Genomic DNA, 18901 nt, shown 5'->3' with positions numbered 1-18901 from the left:
CGCCATCTGTATGCAGCAGACCTCAATCTTGGGATTTTATTTGAGGGCATCAGAGTGTTCGTCAGGCCGTTGAGTTTTGTGGCTGAGTACAAACAAGGGGGCACAGAGGCCATGCAGCCAAGGAGAACTTGGCAGAGTGGGGGGCCCCAGCCTCCCGGGGACACCATTGTCCCAACCTGCCAGGATGAGTCCTACACCCCAGAGATCTGGCTTTCCTGAGCTTTCTGCTAGGGAGTGAGGCGGCGGGGGGGTGGAGGGGGGGGTGGGACAGATGGCGCGCGCGCACGTGTGTGTGTGTGTGTGTGTGTGTGTGTGTGTGTGTGTGTGTGTGATTAATGGGGCTGGGTGGGGAGTGGGGAAGGAAGAGAGGTGGTACATTTTTGTTTTCCTAGCAGCAAATCCTGACCAATAAACCCCCACACCAAGGAGCCACACAGAGTTAGCTGGATTAGAGTGGGTTCAAGTCATTTATTTTTAGACTGTACCAGCATGTTGGGTTCTGGGGTCCAACCCCCAAATTCCAGAAAAATAAACTAATGAGAACCACATGCACTATGAGAAGGCCATTCCAACGTGTCCGTGATCATGCTGTGAGTGGGCATAGTATACAGACCAGGAGCCCTCCCTAGACAGCTGACAGCAGCTGGCTCTGAGCCCTCCTTGGGACTGGGGAGAGGGCCAAGACCGGATCATTTGAACCCTGTCCCTTTAAGGCCCCGAGCCCCTTATTGCTACATTTGCTACTTTGCTACTTGATGGCCCCTGGGTCGTGCCCAGGGGAGGCCTTATTACTGGGTGGTACTAATGAGTAGGCTGCTGGCATGTGTCCTTGCCATTGTGACCACAGCATAGAACTCTTTTCTGAGGGTCCTGGGCTGAGTAGTTATGGGGGATTCATTTGACCACTATTTAACTGTGCCACATAGGGTCCTTGCTACATACTCAGCTTGGCCATCCCTGCTGGAAGCCAGTGACCCATTATCTACCCCCAACGCCAGGGCTTTTCAGCCCAGCAGCCCAGCAGCCCAATGAGGAACACCTCCCTCCAACATATTCTGCAAGGTCCAAAGACAAACAGCCTGCTATCCTTTCCAGCGTGGGGCAAGGCTTCTTAGTGGTGGCTTTTGAAGCCATGCATTTGGAGCACAAGGGGAAGGGTGCATTTTAGGAAAAACATCAACTTCCACCGAGAGCCAAAAGGCCGGCTGGGTGGCAGGCTCCTGGTTCAGTGTCCTGTTGGTGAGGTAGTTTGAACACACCAGCCATCCTGCCAGGAAGAGCACGCCTGGAGCATATCCCCATATGTTCACCGGTCTCAGCAACAACTTGGAGTGGTGAGTGGGGCCCCGGGGGGCTGGCCTGGACCTGACTCCTCGGCCCCTCGTGGGCCAGGGGCACCACCCAGATGACTGCCCTGGTGGGCTGGGCCCCACGGTGCTCCTGGGGGATAGCCACACCTGACAGCAGAACGAAGCATCACTTTTTGAAAGAGAAGGAGCCCTCTCCCCAGCGAGAGCATTCCTGCTGCTTGGGCTGAGCCCTCTGGCTGCTGCTGGGCACTTTGCACATGCCATCCTCCAACTTTTCTTCTTTCCACGAGGCAAAGGTGATTTCAGTCCGATGTTCGGTGCCTGGTATCCTTACGTCTGATTTGCTGGCTGGGTGGTCGCTTCTGTGGCTGCCCTGTGGGGCTGCCAACATGATTTGTATCCTGGCAGCTGTCAATGGGAAGAGTCCCAGGTCCAGAGACAGTGCCCAGTCAGGGGGGTGCTAAGGAAGCTTCCGGAGGCAGGGGAACCTACTTTGCTCTGGAACTGCCTTCAAAAGTCTACTCTGGTTTGAAGTTTTGGCTGTGTAGACCAGGCCAATGGGAAACTGGCCAAGAACATTATTTTTGAAGTGTTTGCATTCTAAGGTCTGCACAGTAGATGGACCTTGGACTGGCCAACTGGGCAGAGCAACGGCACCCCCACCCCCTGCATTGCTTGGCTTGATCTACTGGGGAGAACGTGGTGGTCACAAGACTGAGCATGCCTGGTTGGGAGAGGGGGTGACGATGGGGTTTATTGCTCTGGATCTGAATGCGTCTGGAGCACCCTTACTTCTGTTGAGCCTGTGGGCCCGTCCTTTCCTCAGGATGTCCCCAGGGGTGTTTGGAAACCTTCAGCTTTCGCCATCTCAGAGGTACAGTCCACCTGGCTCTGGGTGGGCCCTCTGGGGACCTCCAGGGCTGGTCAAGTCAGCCAGCATTGCTCAGGAGTAGAGGCCGGGAAGATTGGGGAAGCCAACCCTGTCCTGTCCACAGCCCGTGGGGAAGGGCAGGAGGCAGCAAGGAATTTGCCCTGGTAACTGAGGGCACAGAGGCACTGGCTGTTCTAGAACTCGCTCTGTCCACGCACCCTGTGCCTTGATGTTGACACAGCTCGGGGACCCTTAACAAGGAGGGGCTTCTTTGGGGCAATGTTGGGTGCAGAAAAGCTTAGGCGGCATTTTGGTTCTGAGAAAGGAGCCCTGTGTGAAAAGCAAGGAGATAAAAATGGGTGGAACCAGGAGAGGAGGTCCAAAGACCCCATTACATGGAACAGGGCTTCCTTTCACTCACTTACTCATCAAGTAGTTACCAAGGATCTACAAGGGCCAGGACCCATGCTGACATTGTGTGGAACCAGGGTGTGGGAGTGCCTGACGGGAATCTGCGTCTGTATTGCCACCACTGGAGACAACCTCAGGACCCAACCCATGTCATCTCTCTACTGTCTACCGTACCTGGCAGAGACAGCAACTACAGCCAGTGGGGGAAACTGAGGCATGGTGGTCAAGAACTCAGAAGGGCACAACTGTAGCCAAGTCTCCTAATGCCCATAGTAGTCCTGCTGTGAGGGATGGAAGCCCTGGGGCCAGGGCCCTGCAGACAGGGCCCCATGGAATCGGACATACGATGACACTGACTTAGGGGCTCCAAAGATGGTCATGGAAGCACTCAGGAGGCAAGGTCTGCAAAGAAGTTTATGAACCTTTGGTCACCAGCTGGTGAATTTGCCTACATGAGTGAAGAAATACCAGTAATCACTTTTTTCTTTTTTTTTTTTTTTGCTTCTGTGTTTGCTGTTTTTATACTCCCCAGGGAAAATTTTCACCTATGGCCAAAAATAGATTGAGGGAGGCTAGTTCTAGCATGTGGAGTGAGTGTCTGAATTAAAAAAACATGTTGCTTAATAGCGCTCCGTCTGAGGGCTTGAGGGTGTCACAATGGTGACAGTGACAACGAGGACAGTAAAAGCTACCGTTTGCTGAGCACCTACTTCGTGCCAAGCACCTGACTCGGTGCGTTCCATATATTACCTCCCGGCCCACTGGCAGATAGTCATCTTGACACACATGAAGGGAGTACAAGTGGGTTTTTTGCAGGTTTCTGCAGGTTCTGCTTTGTGTCGGCTTTTTCCCTTGAGGACCTACTCTGTTTAGCAGGTGACCCTGCTGGGCTGTCAGAGGAGTGTCTGGCCCTGGCCTAGGCCCTCCGTCACAGGCTCAGCCCCAGCTTCAGCCCCAGCTGAGACCTGGCCCAGCAGGGGCTCAGCCATGCCCATCAGGATGCCACAGTGTCGGGCCTGCCAGCTGTGTGACCCAGCCACCTCCCCGCTCCCCGGGGCCGGGAACTCTCCCAGCTTCCACCGGTGCTGCCGGAGGGGAGGATCCCAGTGGCCCCTGTGTTCACGGCCATGTTTATTTTGAGTCGAACAGGAGGGAACAAGCCAAGGAGAAGGGGCAACACCAGAATAAGTTAGGAAATAATAAACGTTTTAAAGACGGTCAGAGCCTCCACAGCTGTCAAACCACGAGCTCTTTCGTGGACACCGGTGCTTCCTCTGGTGTGGGACCCTTGAGGCATGTGACAGGACACGAGGGCAACCCCACGCCCGTGGGGGCCTCTTGCAGAGCGGGCTTGGGGGGGCCGAAAGAACTGGTGGTGGGGCAAGCCATGAGTTTGCTCACCATTGTAGCCACGGCAGGGACGTGTCGCGCTGCGGAGCCTTACACAGACGTGGGGTGATGCAGGGGGCCATCAGGACACAGTGGCTGTCACTATGGGGGGAGCGGGGCATAATACTGGATGTGCTCAGGGCCAGCCGGTCCCTCTTGCAGGTGCCGGAAGGCGCGCTCCCCCCAGACAGAGGGAAGAGTGACGGTAATAAGATTATAATCCCAAGTGATAGTCATGACAGGAGCCCCATGAGGTGACGTGCCCCGAATGAGTTAGGGCCCGGGACCTCCTCGAGAACGGGGCGTCGGCGCACAACTGTACAAGGAAGAGAGGGTTGTAAACGGGGGCCTCTGCAGGGCCGAGCCCAGGCTCTGTGGACTCGTTCTCTACGGTGTCCCCAGTCACCCACCGAGTCTCCCCTCTGCTGCCCGTCCTCGCCCTCACTCCTTCTCTTTCACAGTGACCAGGTCCCCTCGGAGGGAGACTCTGTCCGCGGAGGTGGAGCGCCGCCGCCTGCCTGCGGGGTCGTCGGGCCCGGGCCCCGCGGTGGGCACCGTCAGGAGGACTGCATCAGGCCGGTGAGCCGCTTGCCCGCCAGCGACTTTCCCTGCAGAGACAGGCGACAGAGTTGGCACGCACAGGCGTGCAGGTGCACGTGCACACACACACACACACACACACACACAGGGACGGAGACAGAGACAGAGAGCCAGACAGGTGAATTAATTGCTGCAAGAGCCACAGAGGCCAAAGGACTTCGCTAACAGACCCTGTTGATCTCTGGGTTCAGGAGCCCTGACTGCAGACAGCCGGAACCACCAGGCCTCTGGGAGGCAGGTAGGGCGTGAAGGTGTGTTGCTGGTACTCTTTTTGGGGTGTGGGGATTTTACTTACCCCAAAAGGAGGCATTTTCACTCGTAAGTAGAGTGTCTCCTAATGCTTGTGGGCTGACCCTGCACTTAATTTGATTCAAGGGAGGAAGGAGCGTGGACTAGGGAGTAAGATCGGGGAGGGTGGGTTGACCCACACAGGTGATAGTTGGGTCTGGGTGACTAGAAGCTATGAGTGAACCAGTCTTAAGGATGCAGGAGATGTGTGAATGCAGAAGAATGCAGACAACCTGGGATCCTGTCTGAAAGGTAGGATGGAGACCTTTTTGGGAGAGACACAGGCTTGCCACCGGTTCTGGGACTGAGGAAATACAGGGGCCTGTGCCAAGGCTGGGAGTCTGGGCTGGGGATCGGGGGGTTCCCACAGGCCCCAGGGCAATACACTCCTGCTGTGGCCTGTGTTCCTGGCTCCCTGTGCAGGGAAGGAGTTTGATGACTTCCCACAGGGACCTCTACCAGCCCTTCACTTGCCACCCACACAGAAGGTCTTGAAAAGGAAAAAAACTAAATGGGACCATATCCTGGTGCTTGAGGCACTGAGATCCTGGCAGAGGCCAGTGACTTGTGTGCCTGGGAGAAAGTGGCTGAGGAGCCTCTGAAGTGGGATTGGGCACCACAAGGATGGATGAGGAAAATGACCGAGTCTCCATCATTCTGCTTGTTCCCCTTGACGCAGCCTGTGCCCGTTCCCTGCTCACCCTCTAAAGGAAGACAGAACATCGGACAGGGGTCTAGAGGAGAGCCTGGCTGGATCCGAGCAGACTGATCACTGTGTCTGAGAAAATACTCAAAACCCATGCTATTACTGACAGCCGGCCGGCGACACTGTCGCCATCTGTGAAGGGGAGCACGTGTCCTCATCGGCATGGGCTGCGGTGTTGGGTACTGAGAGGCCGAAAGGGCCAGCGGTCCCTCGTGTTCATTTCCAAGTGGGGCGTGAGGGCTCATCTTGTTTACTGGGCTTGGCTGCGTGCAAGCTGGATGTAATTAAAAGAAATTGATCAGGTTTGTGAAGCCTGGTAGAGTACTCAATAAACCGGCTGATTGATGAATTGATGGATAATGGGTAGATCTAGTAAATGAACAAGGGCTGTGAGTTTGCTGGATGCAAGACAACGTGTCATCTGGCTTAGCTCTCCACAGAGGGACACGCCAGCTTGACTTTGAGAATTCCAGTGGCATGCACGGGAGCTTGTCCAGAAATGCAACTGCCCCCGGGAGCTGTCGGAAAGTCTGCGTTGACGTCCCCTTGCTCTATTTCCCCTAGTATTTCACTCCTCATTTTCACAAGTGAGACCAAACTTCCTTTTTTCTCCCCTATTTTAAACACACACACATACACACACACACAAAATCTCCCCAATAGCAACCTTATCTGCATCTTCAAATACACTAAACTTAGCCAGCAGCAGGGTACATTTATATCAGGCTAAGGATTTTTTAATCAGATTTTTTTAATCCTAGAGGGTTACAGTGCCAGTCTTTGCAAGTCACTAAAAGCTAGGTGGCTATTCCTCTGTGGAGAGTGGGTTAGATAGGACAAGAGCTCGCAGCTGGCAGAGGCTGACCTTCAAGGACTTTGTCCAGCCCTGGATTCTAAGGCACAGACATGGCTGGTGCTCTCCTTGACTGCCCTTTCTTAGATGGAGCTCGAGGCATTTGTCATCCTGTTGGTACACCTGCTTCCTTGGTGCAGCTCTGAAGGCAGGAAGCACCAGGATGTGTGTGTGAGGTCCTCTCGGGGGAAACGTGGAGCTGATGAGTCTAGGGGTCTCCCGGTCTGAGAGTTCTAACAAACCTCCCCCGGCCCCCTTCACCCATGTCCATCCCTGCTCATGTGAAAGGCACTGCAGGATTCCGCTCGCCTCTTGGTGCCCCTTATTTCTGCAGTTACTGCACGCCAAATACTGGCTCCTCCCTTTCTCCTTCTGTCTGTTTTCCACCAGGGCAACAAATGACATCTTGGGTCACTAAATGTATATCTTTTGGCTTGGCCACCCATGGTATTCGGGTCTGACTGAGCTGGCGGATGTGAAAAAAAAATCACTAAAGCCCCCAGATAGCAGTCTATTGTGAGTGTGTATGTGAAGAGCCCAGAAACAAAGCAGATGACGTTTACCAGGCATCCAAACCCTCATTACGGCTTCTTCCTCATTAGTGAGATCATTTTGGCTGGAGAGGGGGCTGTAGGGTAAGCAAGGCTGAAGGTTCTATATCTGGATTATTATGGGACTGCCTATCTGTTTTAGGTGCCTTTGGTCCTGAGGTCCCCCACCTTCCACCCCTCCCTGTTCTGTAGAAGAGGCTGTGTTGGGCTTGGGGGCGCTAATTAATGTCCTCCTGCTTGAGTCCTGGAGCTCAGCTTCCCAGCTTTGCAGCTGCCGTCAATGCCTTTCCCTCCCCTCCCCCCCAGCTGCTTCCATCTCTCAGGACTTCAGAGGTCAGCCTAGAGCACTTGCCCTGAGATTGTTCCCAGCCTCTCAGCAATCCAGGTGGTGTTCCTTGGCATTTCTGTCTCCCTCCCCCCACCCCTGCACACACACATTTTTCAAATGCCAGTTCTGCTGCTAAAGGAGGTCGTGAGGTTTCAGGTCCGCTCAGGGGGCAGCTCAGTCCAACTGCAATCTGTCCGCTACTCAGTGACCTCCCGCGTGGGGCTGGAAGGTGGTTATTCATGCAGGACACAGGCATGGCTAGATGCCTGGCCTCGGGCTTTGGGGAAGAAATCCTGCAATCACACTGGCTCAGCAACTGCCTCTCTTCTGAAGAGCTGAGGCTCCTGGAATTTTCAGGGATCAAAGAGAAATCTGACAGCAGAGGCTACCTGTGTTCAGAGATGAGCTACCCCAGGGTCTGTGCTGCTAGGTCTTGCTGGGAGCCCCTGAGCTCCCTGCTCTGTCCAGAGAGGAGAGCTCCTGTGCTGCACCCTCTTGGGCCCTTTCCTCCCTCTTCTTCACCCCCTCCCCTGCCTCACTGGATGATCCTGTAGGAAACAGGAAGGGCAGGGGAAATTCTACTTCCACCCGGCATCTTGCACAGTTACAGGGGAAGCCATTGTCTCAGGGTCTGAATGTGTGATGTTCCCCAGTGCCGGTCAGTTGGGAACGGATCATGGTACCAGGGAGCTGCAGCCAGCTCTGCCTGAGGCCTTGGCGTAGCTGAATGAGGCGGCTGAAGGTGGTTGAAAATGCTATTAGCAGGCAGCCTTTGTCCCAGTGAAAAAATACACAGTGATTAAGAACTGAACTGCAGAAGGTACATTCCAGAGACACCAAAGCTTTGCATACAGACAAAGTGCTTTTCACCTTTGAGACGTTTGGGAAAGTTAATCCAAGAGAATCAGGATCCTTCAATTTCATAGCCTGGGTTCACACACACCCACCCTCCACCCTGACTAATCACTTTAGCTCTGTGGCCATCTTGATGGCTAGAAGCCTGGAAGAAGGTGGTCATGGAATCCTTTGTTTCTAAAAGGAAATGCACAAAAGGAATGGCTCCCTTTTGTGCAGTGCTTTAAGAGAAATCGACATGCTGCTTGACATGCTATGGCTCTGTGCGTCGCACTTCCAGATATTAATCAACAAAGCATGCACGACCCGGGGTACCAAGAGCTTTCGCACTTACTTACCTGGGTCACTGATGCTACACTCTTTGGCTGGGAGGAGGGCTGTGGCTCAGAGAGTAACCTTGGGGGTTAGGTGGCATTTTGGGGGCAGCAGAGCCAAGTGCTAGGGACTCAGGCAGGACTCTTTCCAATTCTAAGGGAGTAAAGATATCTGAGCTGCTGATGGGACTCTCAGGCTGATTTGCCCAGGTGATCTAAGACCAAAGTTACCGATCTCAGGTCCACCCAGTCTAAGTCCATGTTACTATGGGGATAGAGATCAACTGTGGTTGCCTCTGGAGGAGAAGGAGGGAACTGATTGGAAAGCGGCATGAGGTTACTTTCCAGAGTCATGGGGCATAGGTGACACTGGTACATAGATTTGTTATTTTCACTGGACCACACACTTCAGATCTGTTCCTTCTGCTATCTGGAATTACCGTCAAAAGAAAAAGAAAAGATTAGGGGAAAAAATCCATTACATCTCTCCTTTGAAGTTTCTCACTCCTTACTCTCTTTCAGTGGCTGGTCCCATGAATTTGCCTTTTGGCTCAATCCAATGCTTCCTCATCCAGTGTAGGAGAAACCTGGCTCCTCTGTGAGAGGAACTGGAACTTGCAATAGGACCAATTTGGAACACGGTGCCTAGTGCATTGATCCAAACGGATCACCTTGTTGTGATACAGGCATTTTTCATCCTTATTAATGAAAATCGGGTTTTGCTGAATGGGGCTCACCAAATGACCTCAGTGGGCAAGAAGTGGAGGCTACAGAGATGAGCTGCCCTCAGAAGGAGACTGAAGGACACCCATGAGTAGATGATGCTCGGGTTCATAAATGATGGGTGAGCTTGTGATCACAGGCCTGGGTGGCCTTGATGAGGAGAGCAGTCAGGAGCCTGAGAGCCAGGTGGGAAGGTAAGGGTCCTGGCTTGGGTTTGGCAGGAGGGGAGAAATCAAGAACCTGTCTGAGTTCATAGGGTGACTTCTCTGGAGGTTGGTGACCCCTGGTGCCCCTTCTCCACAGAGCAAAACAAAAGGAATGATTTCAAAAGGGCCTATAAGGAATTCTGTGACATCCTCTTTCTCAATGGTGTTTCAAGCTGGGGAAAGAGTGCCTACTTGCTTGGGGTGTAGAGGTTTACAAAGTTGGCAGAGGATTGGCAGGAAAATCCATCCTTAATACAGAAGAGTTTCAAAAATCTTCTCAACTCTCCATCTCTCATCCACTCGCCCTCTGTTGAACTTCATGCAAGGTGGGGCAGATGAAAGGGGGAAAACCTGGTCTTGGGACTAGCCAAAGCTCACACACTGCTAATCCACAGCAGGGCTAGGCCAGAGCTGCACAGGGAGGAGGGGAGGGTGCTTCTGGCTTCCTCACTCCTCAGTAGTGGGGGGCTGGAGCCGGTGGCAAAATCCATTCCTGGGGTCTGTATTACTCCTGGGTCCTTGCAAAGCTTTCTGATCTCTCTCAGGAGCTGAAGGGCATTTTATCTGTCTTTAAAATATTCTATTTGACTTTCAAAAATAAGATACCACACACATAAAACAAACACTCAAATAAAAAAAGTCAAGGAACAGGTGAAAATTGAATAATAAAAAAAAAATCCACTGGCTGAAGAATTAATATTCATCCCTGTACATGTAAACCTGTTAAAAAGTAATGAATATCTTCATAATAAAAATAATGGATTCTTTTGAAACAGGTCTCTATCTTAGGTCCAGCGGTATAAACCACTGAATTTTGCCAAGGAAATGGTGGGCCTATGGAATCTACCAGTATTCATATCTTCTGAAAACAATTCCCATAAACGGTCACTGGGACTGTTAGCAGAAAACTTACTCTAGCCTATATTGGCAGCTACCAGTGATTTTAATTTTTCCTTAAAAATGTTTATTTTTTAATTTAGAAATGTGAGTTTCCGGTGCTCCTAACTATACTAAATGTGAAAGGACCAACCTATCCCATATCTCTCTCCTAGGGACCTTCTCTGTGAATTTCTTATCCCTGCTTGGTGGGCTGGCATCAGGATCCCAGGTGCACTCCTTTCTCTTCAATTAGCGCAGGCCTTGATGGTGACAGGGTAGGGATAGGCCCCTTATCAGGGGTACAGGTTAGCTACCGAGGACAGTTACTAACAGCCACCTGTTGACTGAACATTGAACAATTATTGTGGGTCAAACACACTAGGCATTGCCCAGACACTTGTGTTAATGTTCCCACTCTCCTTGCCAATCTAAAGTCTTGAGACACCTTAGGTTAAAGTCTTAGGATATATTACGTCAGGACAGATGAAGAAACAGGCTCAAACAGAGTTTGAGTCCCTTGCCTGAGAGCATACAGCTAGCCAGTGGCAGAGCGAAGTGGGTCGGCCTTCATGAGCCATACACTTCCTACTTTGTATGCAGCCCTCACTCTCAAGGAAGGAGGCCCATGGAAACGCTCAGAGACTAGTGACTCCTCCATGCCCATCTCCACTAGGCCATCTCTTTGGGCAGCCCAGGGAGATTTTCTCAACCTCACTGAGAAAGAAGCTTCCACCCCTGGGCATGCCTGAGACCATCTCAAGCATTTCTGCTCTGCCTCACGTTCTTCCCTTCCTCACATTTGGGACTCCTGAGAGAGAAGGCGCCACCTTCTGGCCGGCAAGCCTGGCAAAGAGAGCCTGGCTGCTGCACCGAGCTGGGGCACCCGTCACCACTGCCTGGGGCACATGGCTTTAAGGTGCACCTGCTGGACAGGCCAAGTGATGCTACCACTTCTCTTTGTGCTCTCATGTTGTTGGTGCTGCTGCCTCTAGGGTCTCCATAGCAACTGTCCCACGGAGGAGAGAAGCAGGTGTAATGTTTACCTTTCTAAGGAGGGGCAGCCAGAGCTGCCTTACTCAAATTAGAACCAATTCCAGTTAGAACCAAGTGCCTAAATCAGGGGGCTGGAGAAGTCCTCTGTGGGTGGTGTGCCTAGCCCTCTGACTCCTACCCTCCATCCGGCTCATCACTTCTGGGGCTCTTTGCAATGACCAGCCTCTGCCTATTAGCTTTGGTGGGTGGTGGGACAGCTTCCTCCACGTCCCCCAGCTATGCAGGGACAAATCTAGAACCAGGCAGGCACGCCAGAAATGACAAGGGGAGAGCAGCTGTGCCTTATGCTGGTGGCCCACTGTCCAGGCACTGATCCCCCAGCTTCCTTCCCAAGCCATGCATTTCCACCTTGCCTGTGTTCTTCCTGTGCAGGGGAAATGCCTCCCACCTTTCATATCAGATCTCCATCCGTTCTTCCTCTGGTTCTGACTGAAAAACCATGGTGCTCTCTGTCTACTCAGCCTGCAGGGAAGCTTTTTGGGGGGTTCAGGAGTGGAGTGGAGGTGGGCATTTCACTTGTGAGATCCCTCAGTAGTATGTCTTCCTTTAGCCCATGCAATGCCTTCCTCTTCCCTGTTCCTCCGTCCCTCCCAGATGCACTTTAGGATCTTAGTTCTGGTTCACTCCAAATTAGGCAATGGTAAAAAGACTGGAGGAAACAGGGACATGGCCATGTTGCTACTAGCAACGACATGATGCTTTTTTCCAAGTAGGACGTTCAAGTGACCCTTGACCATGGCTCCAGGGGAGAGTGCCTCTGAAGTTTAGTGGAAGAGGCAGCAGGAGGAATCATTTGCCGGGCAGCATGTGAGTCTCCTGCAGGACCATGGGACTCTAACTCCGCCTCCCAAGGGCACCTCTCCTCTCCTACACACATGGTCACCCAAAACCCATCCATAGGTTGGGGTCCATGGTTAAGCCAGCTGCCAAAGCAGAGCCTAGAAGGCACAGGCAGTCAACATGGTGACCGCCTCCCCGCACCCCAAAGCATAATCTTTCCATGAATGTCCATGTCCATTTGGACACAAAGGCAAGGGAGGACTACTTAGTTCTCTTTCTTCCCTACCACCAGGAACACGCCACAACAGGCATTTATCACACATGTATTTCTGACCTGAAAGAGTGCATCAGGGGATCCGTCAAGCAGCATTTTCAGAGATCTCTTGATAGAAACTTGGGTCAATGGATGGGAACCTTCTTCCCTAAGAACCCTTTTTATCTGTTGTTGTAAAGCTTTTTGCGCCCGTGGAACAAAGGATAGGTGCTCACCCAGCTTTCTTCTCCCCTGATGGTCTAGTATGTAGAAATTTGAGATTTGCAAGTTTCCTGCAGGACTTGGCCCTGGGCCACAGAGGAAGGTTATGGGAACCATAAGCCTAAGGATGCTGCTGTTGGATTTAAAAGCATTGTGGAAGGTAGTAAGCATTTCTCTCCCGTTTTGCTAGGGGCCCAGGAGAAGCGATCAGTACCTAAAGACATTATTTGCGCATTGCCTCTGGGACAAGGGACTTACATCTTAGCGTCATCTCGGGACCCCTGGCTCCTTGCCTCTTATGAAGAAAAAACTATGGATGCAAAAAAAAAAAAAAAAAAAAAAAAAATGGGACACCAAAAAGTAGGTGCTGCTGATTGTTCGTGGAACGAGAGTGTGGGAACGAGAGTGATGGGCAGAGACAAGGCCACGGACAAACAGATCATCTCTTCCGGATTTTGGAGCACCTTCTGTGCAGAAGGATCCCAAAAAAGGTTAGAGAGTGCGGACGCCGGATCACTCACCCACTGCTGGAAGGAAGCCACCTCGGGGGTGAAACGCAGCGGCCATTCTGACTCTGCGCCAGCAGCACTAGGCAATTGTGTTTTTAGGAAGGGAAGTGAAGAATAACTTATCCAGCTGAAACCATGAATACCTGCGGCTTTCGGGGTGGCCCCTGCCCAGACATGCGCACGGCTGCAACGGGCATGCAACGCATGCGCAGAGGCACATGCAAGGCGGCAGCGTATGTTACTCACGTCGCATACACTGAATGCAGAGGCCGGGGCCAGGCAGGCCGCGCAGGCACCTGTGCGGACAGCGGGGGGCACGCTCGTGTGCGTGTTTGCGGCACAGGCGCTCACAGAAGCATCTCGTGCAAGCTGCATAAGCAACCATGTGATTGGCTGCAGAGCTTTCTATCAGGCTCCTAAAATGCCAATCTTTGACAAACACTGCAAACTTCAAGCAGTTACTTAAAGATACAGATGTAAAACCGGAATTCTCCCCAGGAAGAAGCCATTCGTGTCAGTGGAAATGGCCTCGCTTCGGTGTCTGTCGATACTACAAGCAGGAGAAGCATGTACCCCGGGGATCTGGTTTAGGAGGGATTTCAAAGCATCCCCTGCCACTTGCTTCTGACTCCTCCGACAACCCCACTTTGTAGTGTGTGGCTGAAAAAAATCCAAGCCTTTGTTTATCTGGCAGATGGAGCGACCAGACTCGGTGAGGTTGGGCGCTCAGAGCGGCTGCAGACGGGCAGACAGCGGAGAGGTGAGGGTTTCTGGGAACGAGGCTTCTGTTGAGTGGAATGCTACATCTGGAGGACTGCATTTCACGCTCTTATGGGAAGAACCACTCCTGATCCGTGTCTGGAAGCAGGAGGTGTCTCAGGGGTTGTGCACTTCGGTGGGGGTGGGGGGTGGCAAATGCCAGGTCTTGACAATGGATACAAAAATTTCTAGGTGGCTCTTCCCACTCCCCGCACCACACAGCTCTCATGGCCTCCTGGGAGGTGCTTAGGGGGCCCCCAAGAAACTGACTATAGGGCAGAAGCTGGTTTGCCAGTCACTTTGGTCCCTCCGTTCTCAGGGAAAGCAGAGAAACTGGCTCTGGACTTTAAAAACAAGCCAGTAATAAGAGCTACGAAATATCAAGTCATTCTATGAGCTGGTCAATTGGATGCATCTAGCATACACTGTCATATATGAGATACACACGTAGCTGCCCTTGATTGTAAAAGAAATAGAACGATACCTACTCAGAGAATACTCTGGGAAATTAAGTAAGGTAATACGAGCTAAGCAGGGGGTGGGGGCGGGGATGAACAAAAATATAACAATGAAAATAGTAATGGGAAGAGTTCCCCTTGAACACATACGCTACCAACACTCTGCTAAGCACCCGGTGTATTTTTCCCCCACTTAATTATTTACTCTTATCTCCCCTCTACAGATGAGAAAACCGAGCCTTAGAGAAGCTGCTAAGCAGTAGAGCTGACATAGAACCAAAGTCCTTGCTGGCCAAGCTCAGCATGGTGCAGACACCCACAGTAGAGCACTGTGAGCCCCCCAGAAATGGCAGGGACTACTATTACGCCCTCATTCAGCACCAGCATCCGCTGTGTGCAGTAGACTGGGGCTGTGTTACACCCGCCGGCCGAGTGAGCGGCTCCCCTGGGGTCTTACACGCCAATCTCGGGCGGACAGACAGGAGTCAGCCGGGACTGTCCATCTCTAACCCAGCCTGCCTTTCTGCATTCCGAGCGGCACCAAAGGGACATTGTTCTTGGGGCAAGGTGAACAGGTGGACACAGTTGGAAATGTCGCTGCCAAGTTTTAACATTTGGCTCTGGATGGCTGGCACTGCGCAGGCACAGCCCAGATGTGACTCCCTGCTACAGCCGGGGTCAGGAGTGGTCTGGACAACTCTGGGCAGTAGCCACGAGGAGCCTCTCAGAGCATGCAGGGGCAAGGGGCACCTTGCTGTGCTTCCTCATGTGGTCCTGGGGAAGGTGGAGAGGAAGAGGACCCTGACACGAAACCTGAGCAAAGCTGCCAAAGGGCAGGCTGGGAGTTCCGGTGGCCACCAACCCACCTGCACTTCTTCCTGGTGATCCTTCCCATAACGTCCCACAGATCTAGAAACAATTTAGGAAAATCTACCATTGAGAGGTAGCAAATGACGGGCTCTGGAGCTGTGTCATTATCAAGGAAACCGCCATCAAGTATAGGATGGCTATCACTCACAAATGCCAATGGTTGACTCCTCTACATATTTAGAAAAATGGATGCCCCAGAACCTTCCAATATCATCCCGGACAGAAAACCCATCAGGACTTCCTCTCTACTTTTGCTGCAGATGACAAGTTTGGGTTGGGTTTTGTACTGACTGCTCTAGCTCTATGTTCCAACTTAATTTGTATGATCTAAAGGCCAGGCCTTCTAACCTTGTTTGACAGTCCCATTGGACATGAGGGTTCATATGCATACTGCTCTTGGTACAAATGAGAAAGGCCAGGGTCATGGCATGGAATGTTCTCCAACCCCATGAAAAAGCATGGGTGCCTTCCGGATCCCCCTACCTTTCCCTCTCCACCTCTTCTATTTGGGTCCCAATGGAGCCTGACAGAGTTTTAAAGGAATGTCTGAGGGAACATAGTACCAATCAACCCTAAGTGGGTTTTCTTTAGCTTTAAAAGATGTCTTATTAAAACTTTGCTGACTTTACGGGGATCGCCATGTTTAATGAGAGACCTCAAAGAATCTGAAAGCAAGAGATGAGGAGAGGAAAAAAGCCATAAGCTGTAATCACCATAATTATACAATCCCATGATGAGTTGAAAGCAGCCCCGATAAAGCCTGGGAGAAGAGGGAGTGTCATCTGCAATCGTGCTGGTCTTTAGGACAGCTGGAAAGAATGTGACATGAGAGCCCTTCCTTCCCCGGAGTTGGGCTGAAGAGAAGTCCTCCAGGCAGAGCCCAGGAGGAGGGGGCCCCAGAAGGGTAGTTTCTCCCTGGTCTGAGGCCTTGGGGAGCAAGTTCTGCTCATGGCCACGTGGAAAGGGGGCTGGAACCAGCTTGCCCACCTGAAATCTACTATTAGCATTGGGTGAAAGGCACCTGGCTTTCTCATCTTTGCTGTTTTCAGAAAAGCACCCTTTCTGGATGGGAAGGAGGACAGGCCACGCTCTCTCCAACTCAGAGCCAGGGACCCCCATGCGCAAGCCCACTCTGGCTGTTCTCGGCCTGACTTTACCATTGTCACTCAGCTGCCCTGGGCCAGTGGGTGCCTGTGTCCTCTGCTCACTGACCTCCTTTCAGGCATTCAGGGAGAGAGCCCTCTTGCCAGAGCTCAGCTGCAGCAGCCTCGATTGACTTAAAAAAACAAAACAAAACAAAAAAAAAAACCAACAACAAACCACCCAACAAAACAAAAGGCAAGGATGACATGTGAAAGGCAGTAATTCCACTCCTTGACAGTTTCCCTTGCTTGGCCTGTGTCGTCATCTGGCTTTTTCTCCCTCAAGGCCTCCAGAGGCTAATCTGACTCTTGGATCCCTCTCCTCCAATCTCAGCAAACTCCCTCCATATGATCCACTTTCCTTTTCTAAGGCTTATTTAGAAACCATAGAATAATAGTAGTAGGATCCATTTAACAAATACTTAACGCACCAGAGGATTCCAGCTAAAATAGAGGCTCGAGGGGCACCTGGGTGGCTTGGTCGGCTGAGCAGCTGACTCTTGATTTCTGCTTAGGTCATGATCTTGAGGTCGTGAGCTCCAGCCCAGCAATGGGCTTTGACACTCTGGGCATAGAGGCTGCATAAGATTCTCTCCTTCCCTCTCCTTCTGCTCCTCCCCCACATTTCTCCCTCTCTCTCTCTCTTTAAAAAAAAAAAAGACTCCAATGAAGAAGCCCGCTTTACGATACCTTTGGCTTCTCCATTTTTCCAGGGAGCTTGGTGATCCTCCTGGTGACATACCCCTCTGTTGGGAAGTTGCTACTGTTATTCTCCAGCAGGGTGGCCCTCCCTGTATCTTCTACCCATTTCTCCTAGGTTTGTCTGAAACTACCCAGAAAGGCCCACTTACTGTGGAAGACAGACACAAATAGATCTCCTGATGGGTAGCTAGTCTCCTGAGGGGGTAGGCATCTCTATCCCACCTCACACGGCTTCCCCAGCTACTCTCTTCCAAATTTTCCCTGGATTGTCCAAGTTCCTGACAAATTGCTTGGTGGGGGGGGGGAGCTTAGAACCAAGATTCAACACAGTCTAGAACAACACAAAAGCAGTGCGACACTTTTCTCTTGTGGTCATTCCACTTTGGTTATTATAGCCTAAAGCTGCTGCTGCTGCTGCTGCTTCTTCTTTTAAGGCAATTACATCTTGCTTTTGCTTCCATAAAGCTCGTAGCCAGCTACAACCCCAGAATTTCTTTTACTTGAATTACAGCAAAGGCTATGAATGCCATACTATAGTTATGAGGCTGAAATTTTTTAAACATAAATTTTTATCTTGTGAAATTTTATGTGGTTGTTTTGGACCCACCATCCCACCTGAAGGAGATACTCTTCCAATAGAATTCCATTGTCTACCGAATGAACAACACCTTGCAGGTGTGGATCTGTGAATAGGACCGATATGTTTTCTCTTCATCTGAGTCCTCCAAAGTGATGTTGATAGGGTAGGGCTATGTGACCTACCACTGGAAACTGCCTTTCTGTTTGACCCAGATCTATGAATTCACCCTCTTACCAGCCATGGAATACACTTGCTTTACTCAATTCTGGGCAAACACAGAGAGTGGAGGTGGGGGGCGGGGAGGGACAGGAATGGCTATTGGTTACAACCTTAGGGCAGCTCCCGAATAAATATTCTCTACAGCAGGGGGCTGTAGTGATGACTGCCATCCTTCTACCATCCTCCAGGCTGACAAGGGGGTTGTGGAAAGTTCCTGCCAAATAGAATCCCAATAAGAACCCTCGCTGTTGGGACCGAGGTGCTCAGGTGGAAAGGATTCAGCGGTGATAAGGGAGAGTGGAAGGATCATTCATTTCAGGGCCCTGCCACTGCTGGGGAGGGTCCACGCTCCCAGCCCTGCCTCACCTTCCTATCTGCTGGGGAGCCACCGAAGGGTCCTTCTCTCATGGGCCTTCAGGTAACATCAAACTGACAACCCCCCTGCTCTGAGACTTTCTCAACCCCCCTCCCCCGCAGCAGTGTCCAGTGAGCATTCGGCTACATGGCCACATTTCACAGATTGTTTCTATGGAAGATTTTACATCCCGCCCTCCTTCCAGAATGCTGAGATTCCCAAACTTGACTCGAACCAAAGACACTCACTTGCTGCTGTACAAAAGGGGAGAACCCTGAGTCATTTTCACTGGGAGCTCATTTGGGGGAAACTCCAGGGTGGTTTTACTTCTTAGCCTTTAAGGTCCTTAGACCTTGAACTCTCTGACTTCTAACTTTCCCGTCTGGACACAGGCAGACTTGGGTCTCTTCTCCTTGACCCTGCCATTGGCAGCTTTGTCCCCTTCCTAGGTTCCTGCTATGCCAAAGCCTGACTAACCCCTGGGGGTTTCTCTCTCCAGCCCCTTTGTCCTCTGTGCAGGATAGAACTGGATTCCATCCTTTGCAGAAGTGGGTATCCTGCCCTACTGAGCCATCTGTATTTCCCACTCTGCCTCCCACTGAGGGCCCTGCGGTCACCTTCACCCTCTACCTTCTCACTGGACAGGTGGGAGCCCGCGGCTGTTCCCATATGGCTGCCTGGGGACAGGTGCCAAACGTCTGACTACGTAAGTGAC

At 51.8% G+C, this 18901-nt stretch overlaps 1 protein-coding gene across 12 annotated transcripts in view; it reads right to left on the bottom strand.

Annotated features, from left to right (window-relative positions):
- Window positions 1-4302: 4302 nt before the first annotated feature.
- The window catches only part of RGS6 (regulator of G protein signaling 6), a 542966-nt gene continuing 528367 nt past the window's right edge, over window positions 4303-18901 (bottom strand). For 2 of the 12 annotated variants that reach the window (XM_032837490.1, XM_032837492.1), the window contains 3 exons: window positions 13114-13180; window positions 8501-8630; window positions 4483-4589 (listed from right to left, as the gene is read on the bottom strand). In XM_032837490.1, the coding sequence (XP_032693381.1) occupies window positions 8515-8630; window positions 13114-13180 (183 nt within the window). In that variant the 3' untranslated portion in view covers window positions 4483-4589; window positions 8501-8514. Of the gene's footprint in view, window positions 4590-7299; window positions 8340-8500; window positions 8631-13113; window positions 13181-17919; window positions 18046-18901 lie in introns of those variants that run through there. The other 10 variants (XM_032837489.1, XM_032837491.1, XM_032837495.1 and 7 more) reach the window with 8 other exon arrangements.

This window comes from Lontra canadensis, unplaced genomic scaffold, assembly GCF_010015895.1.
Source record: "Lontra canadensis isolate GAN:19392208 unplaced genomic scaffold, GSC_riverotter_1.0 scaffold98, whole genome shotgun sequence".
In the NCBI taxonomy this organism is placed as follows: domain Eukaryota; kingdom Metazoa; phylum Chordata; class Mammalia; order Carnivora; family Mustelidae; genus Lontra; species Lontra canadensis.
This window is presented reverse-complemented; position numbering and strand designations above follow the sequence as displayed.